The sequence below is a fragment of the Tenrec ecaudatus genome, chromosome 1 (genome assembly GCF_050624435.1).
Source record: "Tenrec ecaudatus isolate mTenEca1 chromosome 1, mTenEca1.hap1, whole genome shotgun sequence".
Taxonomy (NCBI): domain Eukaryota; kingdom Metazoa; phylum Chordata; class Mammalia; order Afrosoricida; family Tenrecidae; genus Tenrec; species Tenrec ecaudatus.
The window spans coordinates 48,990,165-49,008,781 of record NC_134530.1 but is presented as its reverse complement, the minus strand read 5'-3'; the positions used below and the strand labels follow the sequence as shown (position 1 = coordinate 49,008,781).

General features: G+C 58.7%; 1 protein-coding gene across 1 annotated transcript; it reads right to left on the bottom strand.

The window, feature by feature from the left end:
- Nucleotides 1-978: 978 nt before the first annotated feature.
- Nucleotides 979-18,048, bottom strand: SELENON (selenoprotein N). The gene is made up of 12 exons (XM_075552636.1): nt 17,842-18,048; nt 16,997-17,114; nt 9,443-9,582; nt 8,092-8,304; nt 7,825-7,949; nt 7,132-7,269; nt 5,987-6,068; nt 5,508-5,696; nt 5,091-5,196; nt 4,115-4,227; nt 3,919-4,020; nt 979-2,567 (listed from the first exon to the last, which is right to left on the bottom strand). Exons 1-12 carry the CDS (start codon nt 18,037-18,039, stop codon nt 2,397-2,399), a joined length of 1,695 nt encoding a protein of 564 aa, XP_075408751.1. The 5' UTR covers nt 18,040-18,048; the 3' UTR covers nt 979-2,396.
- Nucleotides 18,049-18,617: the final 569 nt, after the last annotated feature.

Here is an 18,617-nt window from a genome sequence, read left to right as displayed (position 1 = left end):
AGTGAATTTCTTGATGTGCATGACACGATAGGTATGGGAAGCAGATTCTGAGGGGACACGATAGGTATGGGAGGCAGATTCTGAGGGGTCCCTGTTCCTACCATGCTCACTAACCCACTCCCTCTGTGCTTGAGCCGCAAACCCTAATCTCCCTGACAGCTGATTCCTGCATCACATCTCTGCTGTAGCACATATGCCCTGAGGCCTGTCTCAGGCTCTGCGCAGCCCCATGTCCACTTCAGAATCTTTCTCAACAGAGCCTGGGGCAGCCACACACTGGCTGTAGTTAGCCATGAGTTGCCACCTCTATACCATCTCAAGTCGTAGTGAGTCTATCATAGATATAGTTTAGATGTCACCCTGGCCCACTGGTGACAGATAAGATAGTCCCCAAAGGCACCCCAGCTCCAATTTGCACTCCACCTATCTGCTACAGGGGATGAACTCCATCCACAGGATAGACTGGGCGTTGTGCTCAAAGGGCAAAGGACTGAGCTACTCAGACTGCAATCTTACTGCAGGATGAGCTGGGGACGGGAGAGGGGAGTGGTAGAGAGGCCAAAGGAGAGCCGCTGGGGTCCCTCAAGGCACAGTATGGGGGAGACAGCTTTAACGGGATGGGGAGCAGGCCTGGGAGTCACAGGCTGGTGGTTGGTGGCTCAACGTGGAGTGGACTCTCCTAAAGCTGCAGTTGGGTGCGAGTTTGCTGGCATCAGCACTCTGATAAGATGATGGAAGTACCGAGAGGCTCGGCATCCACCCCCCACTGGCAGGGGCCTGGATTTCCAGCGCATCTCTCCGGACATAAAGAGCCTGGCCGAGCTGGCTGGCTGGTGCCTCACTAGTCTGACGGCCAAGGGGCTGAGGCATCCTGGCACAGATTTTCCTTCCCAGCTCAGGGAAAACAGCCAGGAAATGAAGTGGGGGCACAGGGCAACCCCCCACCCTGCCACCCCAAACAAGACACAGGCTTTGGAGTCTCGTGTGGGTTTGCATTTAATACTCTGGAGTGATGACCTTGAGTAAGTCACTGCACGTCCCTGAGCCTCAGATTCTCCATCTACAAAATGGGAACAATCCCACCTTCTCTCCCAGGCTTGTTGGGAGGCTGATCCGTGTCCCTGCGGCACAGTGCCTCAGCTAGAGGCAGGGCTATTGGCTATTCCCATCACAATACAATACAAAATCGCGACCAAGGGATGGGGTGGGTGCGCTAAGGAGCACAGGAAAGGGTCTGTTCTCCATCCACAGTGGGGTTCGAGAGTGAGCCTCTGGGGTGACCTGGTTCCAGAGACCCTTATAAAAGCCCAGAGCCCCTCCAAAGGACAAGGCTGGGATGGGGTGCACTGACCCTCCGAGGAATGTTTTTAAAAAGCCAGAAGAGAAGAGAGAGATTTCTCCCCAGAGGTGCAACCGCAAGGACATCGAGCTGGGTCCATCCAGGGTTTAAGACCCAGCCTTCATGGAGTGGCTGCCCACGGGAGCCATCGCCCCTTCTTTCTCCAGCACTGGGGTTATCAAAAATACATACAAACTGTGAGGAAGTTCTTGGACAAAAGCTTCCCGGTGTGTACACAAACGACTGGCTGTGGTCAGTGGTTCAGGACATGGGCTGAGGTCTGAGCCCGAGAGTGGCCAGGGAGTCACCAGCCACCCAGTGGGGCTAGGGGTGCTGCCTGGATGGCTGGGGAGGTGGAGCTCTTTGGCTGCATTGGCCTTGTATAGAGGTTGAAGGGCAGGTGGCCTTTTAAGGGACACTGGCTCGAGTCCGGCTGTGACTATGCTGGGGTGGGGGTGGGGGGTGGGAGTGGGGTGGTGCCTTGGCCCTGGTGTGCCTGGCTAAGGGAAGAAGCCTGCTGCTTTGTTGTAAATGCCCTGGCAGCTGGTTTCCTGTTCGGGGGCAAGCCCTGAGCTTGGGGAGCAGCAGGCATACAATGTGAATTCCAGTTCTGAAGGAGGGAGTGAGCCTGGTCTTGCCCAGAGGCTCTGTGTGTGCGTGTGTGGACATTGGGCACCGGAGGCCAGCCAGGAGTGTGGCCAGGAAAGATGGCTGCAGAGGAACAGGAAGCAGTTCCTTGGTAGCCTGGTCTCCCTGCATCAGTTTCTTGGTCTTTCTTTGTGGAGGGGAGTGGGGTGAGAGTAAGGAGAGAGGGGAAACCCAGCCTCCTTAGGGCCTGCTCTTCCCACGTGGACAGGGACGGGGTGGCGGACCCAGGTACTTCCTGTCTGTTCACCATCACTTAGCATGCCAGGACGATCACCTTTGGTTGCTGTCAGACCCCACGAGGCTGCCAGGTCGGGGCTGGGAGTGTGGGCCATGTGCGGAGGACCACTGTCCCTCTGGGGCGCCAGCGGCTGAGGGCTTTCTTTCCAGAGCCCCCTGACCCGGTGGGCGCTTAGGGCTGGAGGAGGGGCAGGCCTCGCCGGAGCCCCTCCTTCAGGAACTGCATGTAGGTGGCCGTAGAGGGGTCCTCAAAGGTGGACGAGAAGCTGAAGACGTTGCTCTCGACGTCCTCGGGCTTCATGGAAGTGATGTCCAGGAAGTAGTTGGCGTTGATGTGGTGAACCTGAGAGGACAAAGACTGAGGAGGCAGGGAGAGGGTCCACCCACCCTCTCCCCACCCTCTGGGGGAAGTAGCCAATCCTAGGCCTGGGCTTTCCATGCTGCTGTGGCTCCATCCCTCCTAGAACCCGGCCCTGGGGCCAGGCTGGGCTGGCCTTCGGGCTGCTTCCTCAGGGCCCTCTGAAGGGCTCTCCCACATCTGCCCGTGAGTGGAAACCCAGTGTTTCTGAGTGTCCTCTGCTCTGCAGCTCCTGGCTTGGCTGTGTTGTTAGGTGCTGTCTGGTCCATTCTGACTCAAGGACCCCGTGACGGGGCAGAGCTGCTCACAGGGTTTTCTTGGCTGTCTGTACAGGAGCAATTGCCAGGCCTTTCTCCCGAGGAGCTGCTGGGTGGGTTTGAACCACCGACTTTTCAGTTAGCCCCAAACTGTTCCACCACCGTCTCCTCCCTCCTCTCTACCTTCCCTCTCCCAGATGAGACGAGATGAGAAAGCACAGCCGAGCACCTCCCCCAGGTTCTCTAACACCGACACTCTGGATGTTCGCCCTTCCGTCAACATGCCGACCACACAGGACAGGCCTGCTTTCCTCTCCCTCCTGTTCCAGCCTGGCTCTGTTTGGTGCACAGGGCCTGGCACAGAACAGGTGCCCAGGAAATGGACACACGGGCAAAGGAGTGAGCTGGCAAATGACTCAGCCAGCAGATGACAAGGAGCCTCCCCCCCATCAGCGAGGGCTCAGGGCCCAGCCCTGTGGGCCCATCTCCGCAGCTCCAGCGTCCTGGCCCCCACTGAGGTGGCCATCAGGCACCTATACCGCTTGGCTGGCGCTTCCCAAGGCTGTCCTTCCTCTGCCCGAGACAGTAGAACCCTGCTGTCACCAAGCCCTCTCTGAACACAGCCCCTCCCCGGGCCAGCTCCTCTCTTGCCCCTGATCTGCTCCTTGCTCCGAGGCTCTGGGGAACCTGGTTGCCACCCCTGCAGCCCTCAGTCCCCACGGACCATCCACCGTAGGCTTGGGGCTTACAGTTGCCTTGTTGGTAGAATGGGCCTTCTGGGGAGGGTCCAATGTGAGGGTGTCATGAGGGCACACCAAGAAGATGCAGGGCAGGGGTCTTGAGCCTCAGCTCGGGCTAGACTACATCCCTCTGCCTTCTTCCCCTCCACTCCTGCCAGTCAGCATGGGATTGTGATGACCCACCCATTGCTACGGGGCCTTCCAGGCTCTGCAGGAGGCAGGGCAGTCCCGATTGTCCAGGTGAGGACAGGGAGGCTCAGACTGGTTGAGAGATTGGCTCAGGTTCTTGGAGCCAGGGAGAGGCAGAGCCCACTGAGTTCTGCAGCGGAGGGAGCCTACCACAGTGCCATTGGGCAGGCAGACCATCATCTCCACGGGGAAGCTGTACTTCTCCAGGTGTAGGCCAGCCAGCTTCTTGTGCTGCGGGTTCTCCTGGCTGTTCTGTGAGGGGACAGGTGGGCATGTTCCTTAGCTCAGCCCCAGTGGTTGTTGTGCAGGCTCTCATGGGGACCCTGGGGGCCATCAACTCGCTCACCTGCAGGTCCTCCAGGTCCTTTACCAAGGTCCACGTGTTGATAAAGCTCTCGTTGAGGAGGGCCAGGATGGGCGGACTCTCCAGGACTGTCTCCCGGAGAGTCCGCCCGGAACCTGTGCAGGGAAAGGCCACGGGCGGCAGGTGAGGGCCCCCCCGCCGCCAGGCACACAGGGGTTTCTGGGCAGCAGGAATCTCCCTTTGAGTCAACCTCACGGGCTGCCCATTGATCTTGCAGCCCGCCACTTAGTTGGTGTGGAGTAAGCAGTTGTTGAGATGAGCAGTAAACTATGGACATCCTGGGGTGAGATCTGGAGCGAGGGCCCACCTGGCCTGGGGGCTTATAGATCGTGACAGCTCTTTAAATCCATGGAGCCTCAAGGTCCTCTGTCTGGAACACTCTTCTTCCTGTCACTTACCAAACTCCTACTCATCCTTCAAAGCCTCAACTTACATGTCCTCCCTGACCCCCTAGCTAGACACTCATGGTTCCGGACCTCGCCTTGTCAGCACTCACGGCACTCGGGTGACTTGTGCGGTGGCTGGCTTCTGCACTGCACTGCATGCTCCCACGCCCTGGCGCCAGCCCTCCAGCCAGGCTGGGCGTCCAGCAAGTCCCAGAAATGTGTTTGATGAGTGACTGAGTGCAGGTCACCCAGTACCCACCACTGGCTGCCCAGAGAACCTGCCCTCTGGGGACATTCTGAACAAGTGAACACAAACCCAGCTCTCTCTTTCTCTGTAGACACCACTTCCCAGCCACCCTCGGGGGGTGGGCATGTGATCTGCTTTTCACTATAGGAGCTGGTCAAGCTGGGATTTGAACCAGGCTATCAGGGCTCTTTAGGGAGTATCTCCGGGCTCAGAGTATGCCCTGCCCTATGGGTGTGGCCCCAAATCCCTTTTGGCTTGGAGCCCACTGCACTTCCAGCATACAATGCCTCTCCGGGTGCCCCTGGGAATGGGCGGGTCTCCTCACCTCAGCAGGACTGGTCGTCCAGGGCCCCCCACAGCAGGATAGAGTGCACCAGCTTGTTTTCAGCCTGGGCTCGGTCGAAGGCCTCGGTGAATGGCAGGTAGCTGACCTGGGGCCATGCCGAGACAGACAGACACTGCTGAGTCTAGGTCCCACTCAGGGATTCTGAGTGTAGAGGGTGTGTGTGTGTATGTGTGTGAGAGTATGGGTGGGCATGTGAGAGTGCATTTGAGAGCAAGGCATAGGTGGGTGGGGGCTGGGGGTTCCCCCAACACCAGCCTGGGCCGTACAGGGAGAAGGGAGAGATGCCCTTAACAGCCAACTGTGTGCATGCCAGCATCTCTTGCCCACCTGATACCCCCCAATCCCAGTCTCGGCACCGTGGACCCTGGCCCCAGCACCTGCCCCACCTGGCCGCACCTTCTTGAAGGGATACATGGCCACCTCCAGGTGTCGGGCGGCTTCCTCAGAGCTCAGCTTCTGCCGCCACTCAATCTCCTCAAACACGAAGGGCAGGGGCTCCCCCGAGGGCAAGTGGCTGTCGATCCTGTTGCCCTCCTCGTCCAGGATCACCGAGGGCACTGAGGGGCCCCTGGCCTCCAGCTCCATCTGGTGGGGAGGGAGGTGTCAGAGCAGGAGGTCTAGAGGCACCCTCACGCCGGAGCGATGGGGAGGCGGAGGCCCAGGGCAGGGCAGGGCCTTGGCAGAGGCTGTGCCGTGAGTCGGGAGGGACCACTGTGCATGGCCAGGGATCCTTCTATTGCCTGGTGCTCCCCAAGGCCCCAGTTAGCCCGGGGCACTGTGGGCAGGCACAGATGGCAGGTCTGAGCTCCTAGCCAGCTGAGGTCCCTGGCAGCTGGATCAGCCTAGAGGCCAAGGGCTGGGCTCCGAGTGCTTACCTGGGGAATGTAGCCGATGTCCACCTCCATGTTGCTGTTCTCACTGGCCCCGTACAGCCACTCCATGTCCACGTTCAGAGATCTGGAAATGGCGTGGGGAGGGACAAAGGGGTGCATGGCAGGATGTCATCAGAGCCCTCCACATGGCACAGGGGGCACTGGCTGGAAAGACTCATGGCAGCAGGAAGCCTGGTCTGACCACATGCAATCTGAGGATTGGCCACACGGGGGAGCCCTAGGACTGATCAATTCCACCTCTGGCAGTAGGGGTGGCGGGTGAGGGCAGCCCCTCTCCATCACGTCCAGCCCATTCCAACAGCCCTTCCAACAGCAGTGGGCTGGAGACAGCTGTGCCTGGCGGACGGCCTTCTCCCCAGCCCTGGCTGGGCCCCATGGACCCCTCCTTTCCCTCGGCAGAGAGTGGGAGAAGCCACATCTGATCTTGGGCAGCTTTCCCTGCCTGGACGTCTAGTGGGCGAGACCGGCCAGGAGTGGGCCTCCCTCGGGCAGATGAGGAGACAGGCCTGGACAAACTGGCTCTTGCCTACAGCCTCACGGTCCACACATGGATGGCAAGGCTGAGACTGACGGTGGGCCATTTATTGCTGGGAAGGGTCTAGAAAGCCTGAACTGGGTCCTCTGGGTGCCCTGCTCCCCTGACACCCAGCTGGTCCAGAACAGGCCACGAAGGCCATGGGCAGCTGGCATCACATCACCCCAGAAGCCCTGAGGCTCTGGGGTAGTGCCGGCAGGCTGAAGGGGTCTATCCCCAGGCTTTGGCTTGTGTTAGCCCCCTCACCCCACAGGGGTCTGCATCGCTGTCACTTTCTCTGGGAAGCTTTCGGGGCCTGACTAGCAAGGTTCCCGCCCAGGGGTTGGCATGAGGTGGCCTAGGATGTGGATTTGTGGTGTGAAGGCAGGAAGGGTCTGTTTGCACCTGTGCTGGGACCACACAGCACCTGGGAAAGGTGTGCTGGTAAGATCACACGTGGCTGGGGTGATCACATCGGTGGGGGTGTGGGGCAGGCAACAGCTGCGGGTACCTCCAAGAGGTGTGGCTCTGGGAAGCAGACTGTAGGGGCCCTGGGGGACTCCTGGCTTCCAGGTGCCTGGAGCTAGGGGTGGGGCTGGGCCAAAGCTCCCACCTGTGGTTGGGCACGAAGAGCCGGAAGTCACGGACGTGGGTGGCATCCTTGGAGAGGACGATGTGGCCAGTGAACTGGCCGGGGGAGAACCAGAAGGGGAAGTCGGGCGGCTCACTGAGCTGGAACTCTGCATGGATCCTGTGAAGGGAGACACCGGCTGTGGGCAGAGCCCCTACTAGGCTAGAGCCCTGCTGGCCACTTCCTTCTTCATAGCCCCCCTCCCACGGAGGCTGGGGATCTGGGGCTGGAAGCTAGGGGAGCCTGGAGGGAAGCAGCAGGGGGCCAGGGAAAGAGCACAATGCCCTCCAGAGCAGCCCCCCACCCCCACCCTGGCCCAGTCCTCAGGCCACCTCCTTGGGGACCGTGCCTTGACCACGCACTGGGTTCCCACAGCCTTTCCAGGGTGTGCGTGACCTGGCACCCCAGGGAGCTGTCACCCTCTTCTGTCTTGGTGACGCATCCAAGGCCACTAGACCTGTGCTAAGTGCCCTGCATCCCTTCCCTCACCGGAGCCCCCACAGGCACCGTGAGGAAACCGAGGCGCAGAAGGCAAAGCGGCTCGCCCAAGACCACTGGGGGGATGTGGTGGAGCTGGGGGGCTGCTGTCTTGTTCGTTTCCCTCGGTGCCCTCTTAGTGCCTGGGGTCCCTGTCCCAGGTGGGAGGCAGGGATGGGGGCTGTGGGGCCCACTGACCGGAACATGATGGTATAGTAAAAGTCACTGATGGCTGTCAGGCAGGCGACAGCACCCTGGGGGGCGAAGCGGGTCTTCACGAAAGGCCGAGGGTGGAACATACTCAGGAGCCGATGGATGATGACCTGGGCAGGGGACAGAGCTAGGTGGGTTTGCTGGCCCAGGAGAAGTCTGAGCCTGGTGGGGGCAGGGCAGTCTGGGAGGCTTGCTGTGGGGGTCTGGTGGCCCGGCTGGACCTGGGTGGGGGCAGAGGGGCCCTGGCCTCACCTCCTTGCCTTTGGGCGGTGGCGGGTAGAAGCGGTTGTTGGACAGGTAGCCGGTGAAGACGCTCAGCTCGCTGGGGATGATCCACCAGGGCTCCCCAAGTGCCACAGGGCCCCGGGGCGGCAGGAAGGCCCAGAAGTGGCGGGCTGCGAACACTGCACTTGGTGAGGCTGCGGTGGTCCAGTTACGGAGACCAGACAGGGCCAGGCGGGAGACCTGGGTCGGGGCAAAGCCAGAGCTTGGGGACACTGGCAACCATGACCTTGGGGTCCCCTCGCTTGTGGGGGTGGAAACAAGGAAGACGCTTGGTGGCTAACCAAAGGGTAAGCCATTGGACTCTACCTACAAGCACCTCGGCAGAAAGGCCTGGAAACCCACTGCTAAAGAACCAGGTCCACCGACACCCACTGCCACTGCTGTGGCCCAGCATTAGGTGGGGTCTCCCAAGAGCCCAGGGTGGGGAGGAAGCCCAGGGAGCTTCCTGCTCCCTGGTGACACAGTCACACTGTCTTGCCAGGGCCGGGGCTCATGTCCCTCTCCTGCTCGCCACTTGCCTCTCCTCAGCCAGAAGGCTCCCAGGCCACACGAGTGCCTGTTTGCCTTCCTTGTATACCCAAAGACCAAGCTGGGCACCACAGCCCTGACTGCCCCCTCCCCGCCAGCCTCACCAGTCTCCTTCCCGGGACCCACAGTCCCGACGAGGAGGGCAGAGGTTGGATTTGGCAGGAAGCCTGATGAGGGAGGGGGGACAGCTCTGAGTAGGGGGAGAGGAAGCCCCCAGGGGACCCTGATGCTGGGCGGACTGCCCCATTCTGGCAAGAGGCCTCTGGAGCCCGCTGTCTGACGGGCCAGCAGGCAGAGGTCAGACCCTGGGCCCACCCTCAGGGGTGCAGCAGGTTCCATTCCCAGGAGGCAGCAACCATCAGGCAATGAGTACCTGCCCCTCGGAGAAGGCACAGAGCAGGGGCCAGGTCTCAGGCAGGGCCTGGGTATAGATGCCCGGGACAAGAAACTCTGGGCTGGGGCACAGGGCCTTGCAGAAGGCAATCATTGTCATCCCCCCGGAAGTGCTGGAATAGACTCTCCTGGGGCGCTGTCCCCTTCCTGTGGTCACCAGGCTAAGCCTTCCATGTCTGTCGGCTTCTGTCAGCTGCCACTCCCTCCAGGATGCCATCCTGCCACCTCCAGAGCTTAGAGGCTCCTGTGTGCTCTCTTCTGTCCCCTCCCTCCGACTGTGAGCATAGTGGACACTTGGTGACATAGTGGACAGCTAGGAAGAGAGGGAGGGGGACAGGACCGAGTGCACCCCAGTGACCCAGGTTGCTGACCCCCATCCTGCCCACCCTGCACTCACCCCCAGGAACCCGTCTTTGCTCTTGGTCATGGTTTCCGGGAGCAGAGGCTGGAATCGGGCCTCTATGGTGAGCGTCTCCTCACTGGGGTCCGGGGGCAGCTCCTCGTCCTCATCCTCGTAGCTGCTCGCAGGAGTTGACCCTAGGAGACAGATTGCCGAAGCCCCTCCCCACCAGCTCCGGTACCACCCTGGCCTGGGGGTGAAGGGCGCCAGGCTCCCGGTAAAGGCAGGCCCGACAGGAGTCCTGAGAGTTTCCCTCTAGCCCTGTGGCGACGGCGAGAAGGCTGCTGTCCACCTGGTGCAGAAATGAGAACGTGCAGGCTCAGAGAGGTGTGGGGACTTCCCAAGGTCGCACAGCCAGGGAGCGAGGGGTCAGGATCCCAGTGTCCGCTCTACCACCACCCGCTTCTGCGGAAGGGCCTGCCCTCCGAGCCCAGCCCCCACCGCTCACAGGCTGGGGGACCACTAGCCAGTGGTTTGTGATGAGGAGTAAATGAGATGATCTACACTTGGTGTCAGCCCAAAATCCAAGAAGCAATTAAATCAGACAATCTACGTACAGAGGGCTTAGCTCTGGACCTGCAGGGAAAACCTGGACCACACTCTGCCTGATTCAGGCAAGAGTGAGCTTTCAGGGTGGGGGCAGTCCCTGAGCGGGGGTGCCCATCTGATTCATCTGACTCCCACTGGGGTCTTTCTATATGTCAGGCTGGCTGCAGCAAGGCGGGGTGCCACGCCCCGATTCGAAGCACTTGGTTAGGGGACGGCCACCGTTTACAGGGGAAGCCCTAACTGCATTTTGAGTCTTGGCTTAACTTCAGGCTCCATGAAATTCACTCCGACCATTAGCTGGCCACAAAGGAAGCGTGACCCTCGGGCAGAGTGCTTGCAAGGGGATAACGCCTCTCAGCCAGCCCTGCAGGCCCAGCCTCCCCCAGGGACCTGCCTGCATCTGCCCTAAGGGGAAACTGGGGTGCCAGGGCCAGTGGCAAAGAGGCCCAGCCATGCAGGTGGTGGAGGGGGCCAGCACCCCTCGTGGGGAGTTGACGTAGTTTATTGTACCAACGTGGCCAATAAACACATGTGGGGTTAATTGATGGATGGAGGGATAAATGGCTTGGTGAGCCTCGCCTTTCTTGTTCTCGGGTCTCTTGTTTTATGATGGTCACATCAGGGTGCAGCTGCCTTAGCAGTTCCTGCTTCAGCTTGCAAGGCCGACTTCCTGCAAGACATCCCCAAGAAGCTACATGGACCTACCCCGATGCAGCCCTGGGTGCCCAGAGCACCCATGTGGAGACCCCTGCCAGTGCTGAGATGTTTACACATTCATTGGCTCCATTTCCCTCCTGCAGTCGGTATCATTGCGCCTGTTCTGTGAGATGGAGGACTTTGTGGATTGGTTTTGGCCATATGGGTTAGTGTTGGACTTGTGGGTTTGGGCAGCACTGGGTTGGGATGCTTTCTTGATGCACAGTTGACCTTTATATAAAACGCTCTCTTATCCATGAGTTTCTGTGGCTGTTTCTTTAACGTACCCAGACTAGCACAGGAGTGTTTTGAACGTGCGAGAGGCTGTGAACCCCAAGCACACCCCTTCCCTGCCGGTCGTCTCGCCGGCCACAGCCATGACCTGACCTGTTGCCAGTCATGAGTTCGTGATGAACTTCCTTTGCCTCCACGTTCTGTCCTTAGCATGGCTTCCCTTCCTTTGGACCTCCATGGCCTCATGCAGGTGGTCTGGTCCCCTCATCAGGATGACCTGGTTCAGTTGAAGAGTTACCAAAGAGGTCTCTAAACTATATTAGAACTTGGGGTCCTTTTCCTCAGAGAACAGGCTAGTCCCGTGGCCTCCATTCCCCTCATGCTCCAGGGGGTCTGCGATCGGGCAGTGCTGGGCCCGCCACAGGCGCCTGCTTCCGAGTTGGACAGCTAACTGCAAAAGGCTAGCAGTTCGAAACCACCAGCCATTCCTCGGGAGGAAGATGGGCGTTCTGCACTTTCTGTAACGCCAAGTCACAGTCTCGGACGCCCACAGGGCAGTTCTACCCTGTCCTGTAGGGTTGCCGGGAGTCGGCTTTGGCTCCGTGGCGGTGAGTTTTTAGTGACGGCAGTGCAGGTGCACCACAGAGAGAACCTACTGGGCCGGCACCACCCACCCAGCCCTCAGTGGCTCCATTTCCTGGCCTTGCGGGCAAACCGAGGTTCCCTGGGTGGCATCAACAGTTCAGTGCTAAGCGACAAGCAGAAAGGTTGTGGGCTGGAACCCACCTGGAGGGGCCTGGGCAGCCCGGCCTGGCAAGGTACTTCTGAGAGGTTCCCACCTTGACTGCCCTGCAGAGCACAATTCAACCCTGCCCTGAGAGTCGGCACCTATGACCACTAACGGCTGCAACAATGGGGCGAGCCGGTTAGCCTCTTGTTTTTCATTATGACTCACAGAGACATGAAGCCATTCCCGGCCCTGGCCCAGGCCCCGTGGGAAAACAAGCAACCACTCCAAGAGGGACTCGGGCCAGAGCATCAAAGTGGCCGAGGGCAGCAAGGGACAGAGCCAGCTCTCTGGTAGCAAAGAGGGATCAGCCTGGCCTCTTGGATTTTCTGGGTGACCCTGGGCTGCCCCTTTCCCACCAGGGCCCACCGCTTTGCCCATCTGTGCAAGGAGGGCCAGATTGGCAGCGGGCATGCTCGATTTCTCAGCTCTCTTCCTGAGAAGCTGACACTGGGACCTCCCGGGTGGGAAGGGAGAGACTAGCAAGGCGTAGGGGAAAGCAGAGCCCATTGCACACTATGGGTCAAGCCCGGTGTGTGATGCAGATGAGACCTGGGGTTTGCTGATCGACTGGCTCACCTGGAGTCCCAGTGGCACAGTGGGTAAAAGCATCGGGGTGTTAACAGAAAGGTTCAACGTTCGAACCCACCAGGCAGTCTGCAAAGATTTAGTCTTGGCTTCCTCTGTTCTATAGATGCCCTGTGAGTGGGAACTGACTCATCGGCAGCGGGTTTACCCAGGAGTCACCAAACCAGCTAGAATGTCCTTTCAAATGGCAGGTGTCCAGATTCTACCTCCAGGAGCTTTGGGGGCCTAGGGGTACCATGTTAAACTCCTGATCACAGGGTCAGCGGTTCAAAACTACCCATCACTGCTCGGGAGAATGGTGAAGCTTTCTACTCCCAGAAAGGGCGACAGTCTCAGACACCCCAGGGGCAGTTCGACCCTGTCCTGTAGGGTGACTGGCATCAACTTGAGTCGCAGTGGACTTGGTGGCAGGGCGTTTGTCCTAGAATGAGGACACAGCACAGCTACTTAGCACTTCGCAGGGACTCCAGACGCGCGCCCGGCTCTAAAGAAACACTGCTATCCCTGAATTTGTAAGTCCGTGCGCGAAGCCGCCCCTGGAACCCTGGGAGGGCAGGAGCAGCAGTGGGCAGGGTGATCAATCTGCCTTGCATGTTCCATGATTTCATTGTTACAACAGGCAATTATTAATAATGACAGCCAGCTTGTCACAGTTCCCTGTGGCGTTTTTTTTAAAATAAAAATGTTATTCCCTGACTTATATTTGTTCATTGTAAGCAATGTACAAAAAAAATTAACTGGAATGCACAAATTCAAAAACACTCATATTTCTTTTCCTGCTTGGATATTCCCCCCGCCCCCCGCCTTTTCTTTCAGTGTTTTGATTTCCTAGTACTTGGTCTTGTGGAGGATCCTCAGTGGCACAGTGGGTTAAGGGGTGGGCTGCCAACCCCAAGGTTGGGGGTTCAAACCCTGAAGCCACCTCTGGAGAGAAAGATGAGGCTTTCTGCTCCTAGAAGTACAGGTAGCCTCCGAAACCCCAGAGGGCGCTCTGCTCTGTGCAGCGGGGAGCCGTGCGAGCAGTCAGCTGGAGGGTAGCGCGGCAGCCATGCCTTGCACACGCAGCGGCCTTGGGGGGCACGGAGCGAGGCATTCCTCTGCTCTGTTGGAGAAGAATAATTATGAGGATGAAAACGGCAAGGGCCCTCAAGGCAGCCAGCCCCACCAGGATGCCATTCTGCGGGAGTTCTGGTTCCTGGGGCCAAGGAGCAGGATAAGGAGGTAGCTGGGGGAGGTGGTTGGAAAAAGGGATGCAAAATAACAGGAAGATGTAAAAGCAAATCCACTAGGGGATGACCTGGTCACCAGCCTGTCTGCTTTCTTGACAGCACAGACTGCCACATAGAGCCGCTGACACCTACCCGCTCCAGCCAATTACATTTCCCACTTGACCTTCCTCTGCTGGCAGTGACAACAGGTCACCCGGCCAGTGTGTGGCTGACCTGCGGGACACATGCTCTGAAACACAGAAAGCCCGCCATGCTGTCTCATATTTGTATGGGGCCGAGAACAGCTGGGTCTCTTGTTCTAGCTAGCCTTTCTCAGCCACTGACTTACCTACCCTGGGCAAGCTGGGCAACCAGCTTGTCCAAAATCAGGCCAAGACACCTCACAAGAAGTTACAGGAGAGAGAGAGTGGGCAGAATCCTGGCCCACCAAGTTTTGAGGACGACATTCCCAGCTGGAGCAGCCAATGCACAGAAAGGACCGTGGGTCGGCCTCCCCACAAGACATGATGTCCCCTCCCTGACTCACAGTGCTACAGGTGCAGCACCAGACGCACAGTGTGGGAACTGTGTCTGTACTGACCACCGCCCCCCCTCACCACCAGGTAGAACGTGAAGGGAGTGCAACAGAGCAGCAAGGGGGCAAAGCCACCAAGGAACTCCGAAAGTTGATTATGGGCTCAGGGGCAGGGCTTGGCACAGCATCAGAAAACATTTATAAGGGTCAGCAGATAGACTGGGAACTAGTCATAGGCTTTCCCCCCTCCCTCCTTGTCTATCTATGTAAGATAGGCAGGATCGACAATCCCAAGGAGAAAACAACGGGACAGGGGAGAGGAAAGGCGGAGGGTGGGGGCGGGGGCACGGGTAAGCGGGTAAGGGGGAGAGGAGCCAACAAATCCAGGGACAAGGGACCAACAAGAGATCTAAAATCAAGGGCGAGGAGGGCATAGAATGCCTGGTGGGGTTCAATCAAATGCAATGTAGCTGAGAGGAAGTACAGAGAGCCAAATGAAGGTTGAATGTGATGGTGGGAAAGGAGGAAAGTAAAAGGAAAGAGAGGAAAGAACTAGGAGGCAAAATACATGTTCAGAGGTCTAAATATAGGCATGTCCACATGTAAATATATTAAGCTATAACAATAGGGATATAGGTCCGTGTACATACCATACATTTATATGTTAAGTATTGAGGTAGCAGGCTGATGTTGGGCCTCTGCTCAAGTCTTCCCTCAACACAAGAACACTTTATTCTAATAACCTGACATTCTGTGATGCTCACCTTCCCGACATGATTGCTGAAGAGAAAATGGGTGCCTAAGGCAAGGTGGTGAAGAAAGCTGATGGTGCCTGGCTAGTACAAGATCTAGCGTCTGGGGTCTAAAGTCTTGAAGCTAAACAACTGGCCATCTAGCAGGGAAGCAACAAAGCCCACATGGAAGAAGCACACCAACCTGTGTGATCACAAGGTGTTGGTGGGATCAGGTATCAAGCATCAGAAGACCCCCAAACAACCATTTTGATGTGAATGAGGGTGAGGTCATAATGGAGACCCAAAGTCCATCGGTAAACAATTGGACATCCCCTCACAGAAGGGTCACAGGATGGGACAAGCCAGCCAGGCTGCAATATAGCACTGACAAAACACCCAACATTCCTCTAGCTCTTTAATGCTTCCCCCACCACTCCCCACTGTCATGTCCCCAGTTCTGTCTTACAAATCTTGCTAGACCAGAGCATGCACACTGGTACAGATAAGAACTCTCGACACACACACAGAATCCAGGACCCAGAAGCCCCTCAGGACCAATAATGAGGTAGGAGGGCGGGTGGAAGAAGAAGGGGAAAAAGGCGTAACGGATCACAATGATCGACATACAACCCTTTCCCCAGGGAGACGAACAACAGAAACATGGGTGAATAGAGACAGCAGTGTAAAATATTAAAATAAAATAATTTCTAAATTATCAAGCGTTTGTGAGGGTGGGGGAGGAAGGGGGGAGGGGAAGAAGAGCTGATACCAAGGGCTCAAGTAGAAAGAAAATGTTTCGGAAATGATGATGGCAAGATACGTACAAATGTGCTTGATGCAATTGATGTGTGGATTGTTTTAAGAGCTGTGAGAGACCCTAATAGAATGATTTATTAAAAATAAATAAAGACGTTACAGGGAAGTAAAGGTAAAGGATCTGGATGAAGTGAGGGGCAGATAAGAAACTTAGAAAAGCAAACGTTTTATAATTCATTAGAGTTGTTCCTCTTCCCATCTTTGCAGGATTGACGGGAAGTAGCTGATTCCATCTCAGCAAACACAGCTCACAAGGAAGGGTGGGAGTCTGAGATCCTCACTGCCATCTAGTCCGTCCCGACTCACGGGGACCCTGTCCCTGGTTATGGGAGTAGAAGCCTCATCTTTCTCCTGAGGGGCAGCTGGTGGTTTCAAACAGCTGACCGCATGGTTAGCAGCCCCGTACAAAGCTCCCAGACAGCACCGAAGCAGAGTTTAATGTACTTAATAAGAATTGTGTACCCCGAGTTGATTCGGACTCACCGTGACCCCACACGATGGGCTAGAACTGGCCCAGTACAGTTGGCTAGGCTGTCTTTCCAGAAACAGACTGTCTTTCTCCATAGAATTCCAGGGCGAGCCTGAACGGCCCACTCTGGGTTAGCAGACAGGGCTTTGTGGTAGTTACATAAGTTCATGTCTACTTGGAGATGTATAAAAGTGCAGGGGTCGAGTTTAGCCTGTCAATCAGGTCACAGCCTGATGGTGCCTTCTTGTGGGAGTGGCCTTCTCATAAGGAAGGTTCTGGGCACTGCCCCCTCTCTGCCTTCACTTTCCTGCTGGCTGACCCTGATTGCCAAGGGCCCTGAAATGCAGCCACTACCATTGGATCCACAGGACTTTGTACCCACCGGCCTGCGATCTTCCTGCATTCTGCATCACTGCATGTGGCTGCGTGAGTCTGAGGAGGGATTGATGGACTAGTGTTGGACCTATGGACTTGAGTTGGACTGGGCTGGGATGGCTTCTCGATATATATAACTACTTCCCGATATAAAGCCCTTTCTTAAACATCTATGAGTGTCTCTGCATTTGTTTTTCTAGTGAACTCTGCCTAACCCAGGATTCAGTCTTAGAGCTGTGAGTTTAGCACGGGCCCCTGGAGCCAGATGGCTCCAGTTCTAATCCTGCTTCTGCACCTTTCTAGCAGGCGAGGTGGTTAGCTTCCGAGACCTCGGTGTTCCCAACTGTCTATCTCCCAGGGGAACTGTGAAGATTAAGGCGCCACTACTCCTGCTGGGAGGGAAAGCAGGGGCCCCAGGAGGGCTGAAGCGGAGCCCTGGGGGAGCGGGAAGGCACCAGAGTCCAGCATCTTCCTCCTGCGCCAGGCTGCTCTAAGGGCACCACTGAGAGCCTGAGGACACTGCTTGGGGCCCGCCTCCCTGGCCCAGCCGCTCCTGGTACCTGTCAGCTTCTCGGCGATGGGTTTGAACTCCTCAGGGCTGATGTACATGTCCTGGTCTGTGTCCAGGGAGGAGAAGAGAAAGAAGCCATCTGTCCCCAGGGCCTTCAGCGCCGAGTCCTGTGGGGAAGGGAGGGCACGCCTGAGCACCAGCTGGGTCCCCCAGTCTCGCTGACCCCCAATGGGCAGTTGCCGCCAGCCCCTGGCGAGAGAGGTGGTGGTACCTCCCAGTCCACTGCCCAAATGTCATCTCTAAAGTGCCCTCAGAGCCCCCACGCTGCCTCTCCTGGCCCCTGCTTCGCACTGAGGGAGGCTCTCTGAGCGCCTGCCCCCAGTCTGTTCCATCTGACCTGGCCAGCTCTGCTCCGCCGTGCCTGCCCCCACGATGCGCTCAGCTCCCCGCGCGGACACAACTGGCCCCACTTCACTCTGGGCCTTCACCCTCACTCTGGACCAGCCCCGTCACCCCCCTCCCTGCGTCCTTGCAACTCTGCCCCCCTCTCCTGACAGTCCCCTACCCCTGTCCCTTCCTGTCCACGTGTCTTGCCAGGGTCATTGGTGTCCTAGAAATGGCACCGTAGGTCCCCGGGGCTTCCTTCGACTCGAGCAGCTCTCTGCTGCTCCTTGGCTGATGGCCTGTCCTCAGACAGCCCCTGGGGGCCAGCCTCCTCCCTCCGTCCACCCTCTTCCGGACCTCACCCCGACTCCATTTCTCCCTCGTTCCGCTCCCTTTGTAAGCTGGTGGCCAACTTCCCATCCCGCCCCACGCCCCCACCCACCCACCGTCCCCAGTCGCGCCCCGTCCCTGGCCATCCCCAGGCCCGACCCTCTCCGCGAGCGCGCCGACCTGCCGCGCGGCCGCCTGGGCCTCGGCGTGCTGGGCATAGGCCCGGGCGGCGGCGGCCGCGGCGGCCGCGGCGAGCAGGGCTCCGAGCAGCGCCAGGGCGCGGGCACGGCGGCCGGGAGGCCCGGGCGGCGGCGGCGGCGGCGGCGCGGGGGGGCCGGAGCCGGGCGACTGGCGCGCGCCCGGCGGGGCCCGGCCCATGGCGGCGGCTCCTCGGCGCGGTCTGGCGGGCGGCGCGGGCGGGGCCGGGGGCGGGCCGGGCGGCCGGGGCGGGGCGGCGCCGGGGGCTGTGCCGGGACTCGGGGGGCGGGGGGCGCACTGGTCACATCGCCCGCGCGGCGATGCCGGCCTCGGGGACCGCGCCCTCTGCCCGCACCGTCCTCTTCCAGACGCCCAGGGCAGCGCGGCCCAGCAAGGGCCTGGCGCTGCGCCCCGTGCCCAGGGAGCCTCCAGAGGGGCCAGGCCCGCAGCCCGGGACAGCAAGCCCGGCTGGGAGCTGCAGAGAGATGGGGTGGGGGCTGGAGGGTGGGGAGGGCCCTGCACATCCCTAAGCTTGGATTGGGGAAGGAGCCCCTGCAGCACCCCAGCCTCCACCTTGTCCATCTGTCTTCTACAATGCCTTTGGTCACCTGGAAAGAAACCTGACAATGAAAGTCATGAGCCAACTGGAAGGGCACCCCCCACTCCCCGCCCCCTCAGAACCCCCACCCCCATCCCGCAGAGGCAAGCAAGACAAGGACTTTCCAGTCTAAGGTCCAGGTGGTGCAGCCCCCAGACTT